We start from the raw sequence: 5,848 nt of genomic DNA on the forward strand, positions 1-5,848 counted from the left end.
TTTTTTTTTTTTTTTTTTTTTTTTTTTTTTTTTTTTTTTTTTTTTTTTTTTTTTTTTTTTTTTTTTTTCCTTCCTTTTAAAGCTTATCTTCATGTTTTGTAAACTAATTTATTTGAAATTTATTTGTAACTGCTTCTTAAAAACTATATTTTTCTTTAATTTTGAGTAAAAGATTCATGTTTACCATGCTATGATATTCAAAATGTCATGCATGCAGATCAATCTTCTTTCAACTTCAGTTTTTAATTGTGAAGTACTTTTATTATATGGTCAATACATGAACTTGAGTACATTATCGTTACTACATTTTGAGATTGGCGGTGGCCACTTTTTTCAATGAGTATGAATCTGTGTCCAGCTTTGATGAGCATTTTGAAGAAGTTGTCTATCCCAAAGGAGATCCAGATGCCGTTTCCATTAGTAAGAGGGATGTTGACTTGTTGCAACCAGAGACCTTTGTCAATGATACAATAATTGACTTTTACATCCAGTGAGTCAAATTATTTAGTGATTGCTTGTAATGCATGATTGAATACCATTACTGCCAGGAGGTTTTCCCCCTGTATATTTTCCTAGTGATGTAGGAATTTTCAGTTTCTCATTTATAGAAGTTCTGATCCACAGTTCTTTTATTTTCTCCATTTCCTTGCTTGGATGACTGGGTTTTTTATTATTAACGAACTTTTATTGCAAATATCGGATCACCACCTTTCTAAATAGAATTGATTGACAGGTATTTGAAGAGCCAAATAGACCCTAAGGAGAAGCATAGATTTCACTTCTTCAATAGCTTTTTCTTTAGGAAGCTAGCTGACCTTGATAAAGATCCATCAAGTGCTTCTGATGGCAAAGCTGCTTTTCTTCGTGTTCGAAAATGGACTCGGAAAGTGAATTTATTTGACAAGGATTATATCTTCATTCCTATAAACTTCAAGTAAGCCTTTTCTCTTGAAGGAAGACTCTTTTGTGTGATAAGCTAAACAGCATCGGAAGTGGGTATCCTTTTCAACTTTATATGTTTGTTATAACAGCCTTCATTGGAGCTTAATGGTCATATGCCATCCTGGTGAAGTGGCTAGATATAGCGGTAAGTTCTTCACTCATTGGGTCAATTTGTGTCTCCCACCAGTGGTAACTTCTGTCTTGTCACAGATGAAAACCTGATCAAGTCAACAAAAGTACCGTGTATATTGCATATGGATTCTATTAAGGGAAGTCACGCAGGCCTTAAAAATCTCATTCAAAGGTATTCCTTTGTTTTTATAGCTTTTATCATGTTCAATTTATTGGTTTGAACAGTGGATCTTAGATATCCGAACAAAGGTAAATCTTCCATGTCATGGTTAGTTTGACATTGCATCTTATTTTTATTTACTAACATAGAATTAGTCTGTTCCCTGTTGAGAAGTTTGATGAAGACTTCAGAAAAGTTTTCAGTATTGCCTTCATTTGCATATTGCAACCAACCTCTTTTAATCTCTCTGTTAAGTAATTTTTTTTTATTGCTCGAGTAATGTGTGTATATATATAAGGGGCGTTTGCTTCTAAAGGTTGGGATGAGATTTGAGATGGGAAATGACATGAGTTTGTTTGGGGGTGGAGATTTAACTTATTGCCTCGGAAAACTCTTTTTCCAGGCAACAAAAAAGTTGCCATGGAAGTGATCTTAAAACGCATCTTTTTTTTTTTTTTTTTTTTCCTTTTTCCTTTTTTCCTTTTGTATTATTTCTTCCTCCACTTATTTATTTATTATTTTTCATTTTTTTTTACTTACTTACCATTTGATATGGAAATTGGAGGAACTTATTCACAAAAAATGTTTCCCGGGGGTTTTGGTTGCCACCATTTGATATAGCAGCTTGAAGTAGGATCTTTCATAATCCTATCAAAAAAGAAGGATTATTCACAATGTTTTCCTCTTTTTGACCAAGAATACAACATTGAGTTGATACCTGCAAGTTTGAATCGAGGCTATCGATAGGTTCAACTTTCATTCTCTGTTCAATGTCTTAATCTTGCGATGGAGAGCCCAGAAAAAAGGACCTAACATTTTTAGGGATCTTCCATCTGCGAGCAAACAACACAATTTTTTTAGTTGGTATTCTGTCCTTTTTAAAATGAAGGTAGTTTGCCGTCTTATAAAAAAAGGTTTTTTTTTTTTTTTAGGAATTTGCTGATGCTGTTTGTTCGTTCTTACTACTTTTTGGCTTTTGCATTTTGTTTTCATTATGGGTTATAAAGCAAGCCAAATCCATTTATTCATTCCATCATTTCTGCGTTTATAGTTTCAATTTTTTTTTTCTTTTGCAAGTTCCTTCTTAATCACTGGGACCTCGTGATGCAATATATGACAGTTATTTGCTGGAAGAATGGAACGAAAGAAACAAGGATGCATCTGAAGATATTTCATCAAAGTTTAAGAACCTTCGGTTTCTCCCACTCGAGGTACTTCTGGCTGTGAGAACTTCATTATATTGATATTCAAGAACTTTCGGTTTTAGGATACTCATGCATCTGGTTCCTTTATTGTAAGACATGATGTTTGGTAATATGGTCCTACGTTTATTTCTCTTTATCTTTCCTTTTTTCGGGGGTTATCTTACACATCCATGTTTTATGTCAGCTTCCGCAGCAGGAAAATTCATTTGATTGTGGATTATTTTTGCTCCACTATCTAGAACTCTTTTTGGCAGAAGCTCCTCTTGATTTCAGTCCGTTCAAAATCTCCAAGCTTTCAAAATTTGTAAGTTGTCCGCTTTGGACCCTTATTTGGAAATTTTGACTTCTATATCTTAAATATAAGAAAATTTCTAGTTAACCACCTCGACTTAATAAATTTGTTTTTTTTTCCAAACAATTGTGTGAGTTGCGGAAAAGATGCACGAGATTGGGTTTATTATTCTTATGGCTTATGCCTAATTTATAAATCCTTAATTCTAATTCCTTTATTATCTTTATTGATGCCGTCGCATTTCATTTCGTCTCGATCAAATCCCTTTCCAGATTAGTCTCGAAGCTTTTTCCACATTATGAACTTTTCACTCTTCATCCTTCTGTTTTGTTAATTGGACATGCGGTGTGAAAGCCTTGTAGGGTGCCATTTCTGATCTCACCTTCACAATTGAAAGCATTGATGACATTCTTAGATCACCACCTCGACATGGCATTCTCATATGATTCGTACTCAATAGGTAGATTGACACGTGTCACAACTTTGGGACTAGGATAAATTTGAACGTTTATTATTATTATTATTATTATTATTAAGAAAATGTTAGAAAGATAATATAGCTTTTAGATTTTTTCTGCGTTGTGTGTGTGTGTGTGTTCTATCAAAGTTTCTGAGTTCACAAAAATGAACTGTTATGAAAAAGAGAGATATGAACTAATCTTCCTTGGATTTACTTTTATATTCTGAATTAGACGTTAATATTTTGATTGTTTTTTTTTCAATGAATCTCCCCAGCTTAATGTGGATTGGTTCCCACCTGCTGAGGCTTACCTCAAGCGAACTTTAATACAGAGATTAATTTTTGAAATCCTTGAAAACCGATCTCGAGAAATGTCCACCACTGCTTGCAGTGATGATCTTTCTAAATTTCCATCAAATAATGAGGATGAAGCTGGTGTGGAGCTTGTTCCGGAAAGTGGAAGACTGGCAGAGACATTCGATCACAATTTGTCAAGCTCACAAGCTGCTGATGGGATTGAAATTACTCTGTTATCTGAATCTTCGAGTAGACATAACCACTTTATCGACGGTTCTGGTTTGGTTGTCAGAGAACTATTTGAACCAGGCACATCGAATGGATCATTACTTGGACACTATCAACCTTTTGCCCAGACATCATCGTATTTTGATACAAATGTTACCGTGCTGGAGGTATGTTTTAGTTTCTCTTATTATCTTTTGCCCAACAATAAAAGAAGCATATTGGTGCAATCTCTTACACAGTTTTTTATATTTTGGTGTGTCGTCACTTAGGCAAATGTATATATATATATATATATATATATTTCAATTATGATTGGTGGTTCATACTTGTGTCAACCTTAAGAAACATGATGAAAAATGGACATAATATTTCCTTGCTATCTTTATGCAATTCCAGTTCATTAGTTCTAGATGATACCTGTTCCTGTTGAGAACAATTGGTAGTATGCCTACAGCTCTGATGCTATAAAATTTTCTTATTTATAGGAAGATGCAGATACGGAAACTGGAGACCGTTTCATGTACTTGCCTTCCGAACAGGATGGTTTGCAGCCAGTTGATGCAATGACATCTCAAGCTTGTCGTTTTCCAGGTTCGTCAAGAGGCCTAGAATCCGAGACTGCTTTTGACTTGTGCATGTCTATTCAACCAGAGCATGGTAGTGGCATTGCCTCATCCCCCTCAAGTCACTCAGATGTCTTAGAAGATATGGGAATCATTGAAAGTTGCGATGTTAGGGAACCAAGCCCTGGTAACAAAGAAGAAATTATCAGAAAAAGGCCCTTACCAATTGAGAACCTGGAACCTATAGCAGAATGCCCTACTTCTGCTGCTACCACGACACAAGATACCGACACCATTGTCGTTTCTAAAGATACTAATGATACTTGTGAAGACATGGAAAATGATGGTTCTGATCCCCATCGTAAAGAAACTGTCTTTGCATCACCGTGTCTAGATGAGGATATATCAACCAAAACAGACGTCGAACATGATGATGCAGTGGTGGATGCTTCGGTTACTGAGGTCGACTTACACGAGCAACCTCCTGCCAAGAAACCGAGGCATTTTCCATACCCCGAAGAAGCAAGCAACGGTCTCGGAGACGTTCTGCTAGAGGATGCAGACTTATAAGATGGAAGGTTGGTGTGTTCTTTTCGACATATTTGTAAATGATCATGTCAGTAGGATTTGGCTTGCCATGCTGTCAATAGTGTAATGGCTCCATATCTGCTTAATTAATACCGATAGATAATTCATTTGGGTAACGTTGATGTAACCCATGCTAGTTATATCAAGGATTAGTTTTAATTCCTCGCCATCACCAACATCACACTGTTCTTTTCTCTTCTTTTCCTCTAATTTTGCCATTTTCTTTTATTTTATCATTATTTTTTATTGAAAGAATCAAAGTTTTATGTAACTATTTGCCTTACAGCTGCAAGCTCCTTCCTAAACTCAACGCATATTGTCAATAGCGATTGTAGTAACTATCATTGATATTTTTGGTGTTAAAAAAAAATATAATTTGATCTATTGATTTTGGACTTAGCTACAATAGAATTTTGTTTGTTTGTCCAATTTGATCTATTTGACCTTTTAGGAGTCGTATTCAAGTATTTGTCCTCTTAAAGACCCGTATTTAAATATTTGTCTTTTTAGGAGGCGTTTGGTTGGAGATTTTCTTGAACATGAATGAACATAGACAAGTTCATTTATTATACAGGTTCGTTGAACAGAATTACATTTCTTCTTGACAAAAGTTTTAATTTCTAAAGTGTATTATTCATAGTTATCCTTAAAGGTTATTCTATCAATTAAAAAATGTTAAATTCTTAAAGTTTGTAATAATTTAGTCGCTCTGAATGAATTATTTTTCTTCTCATAATATAAGGTAAAAAAAAAAAAAAAAACCTGTAAAACAAAACGGTATCCGATATACAAACTATATCATTACTTTAACGAAGTCTAAAATTGATAGACAACAATAAGATTATGAATGTACGAAATGGTTAAAATAATTGTAGTTGCCTTTTCCTTTTCTGAGAAAGTCAGCGTAGTGGAGACTTTCATAGGCCAATGTGCCTTTGGATCAAGATACATTTTTTTTTTTTTTTTTTTTTTTTCACCAGC

The 5,848-nt window shown here is 34.3% G+C and overlaps 2 protein-coding genes across 4 annotated transcripts in view; one reads left to right on the plus strand and one right to left on the minus strand.

Annotated features, from left to right (window-relative positions):
* LOC111495917 (probable ubiquitin-like-specific protease 2B) overlaps window positions 1-5,065 on the plus strand; it is a 9,345-nt gene extending 4,280 nt beyond the window's left edge. For 2 of the 3 annotated variants that reach the window (XM_023146079.1, XM_023146081.1), the window contains exons 9-16: window positions 359-490; window positions 734-934; window positions 1,032-1,087; window positions 1,153-1,246; window positions 2,355-2,445; window positions 2,624-2,743; window positions 3,467-3,883; window positions 4,202-5,065. In XM_023146079.1, coding sequence (XP_023001847.1) covers window positions 359-490; window positions 734-934; window positions 1,032-1,087; window positions 1,153-1,246; window positions 2,355-2,445; window positions 2,624-2,743; window positions 3,467-3,883; window positions 4,202-4,849 — 1,759 coding nt within the window. In that variant the 3' untranslated portion in view covers window positions 4,850-5,065. The remainder of the gene's footprint in view (window positions 1-358; window positions 491-733; window positions 935-1,031; window positions 1,088-1,152; window positions 1,247-2,354; window positions 2,446-2,623; window positions 2,744-3,466; window positions 3,884-4,201) is intronic. The other variant, XM_023146080.1, reaches the window with a different exon arrangement.
* A 588-nt stretch (window positions 5,066-5,653) lies between these two features.
* The window catches only part of LOC111495918 (mechanosensitive ion channel protein 3, chloroplastic-like), a 6,575-nt gene continuing 6,380 nt past the window's right edge, over window positions 5,654-5,848 (minus strand). The window contains exon 15 of the mRNA XM_023146082.1: window positions 5,654-5,817. The gene's annotated coding sequence lies outside the window, so the exon portion shown is untranslated. The remainder of the gene's footprint in view (window positions 5,818-5,848) is intronic.

The sequence above is a fragment of the Cucurbita maxima genome, unplaced genomic scaffold (assembly GCF_002738345.1).
Source record: "Cucurbita maxima cultivar Rimu unplaced genomic scaffold, Cmax_1.0 Cma_Scf00022, whole genome shotgun sequence".
In the NCBI taxonomy this organism is placed as follows: Eukaryota; Viridiplantae; Streptophyta; class Magnoliopsida; order Cucurbitales; family Cucurbitaceae; genus Cucurbita; species Cucurbita maxima.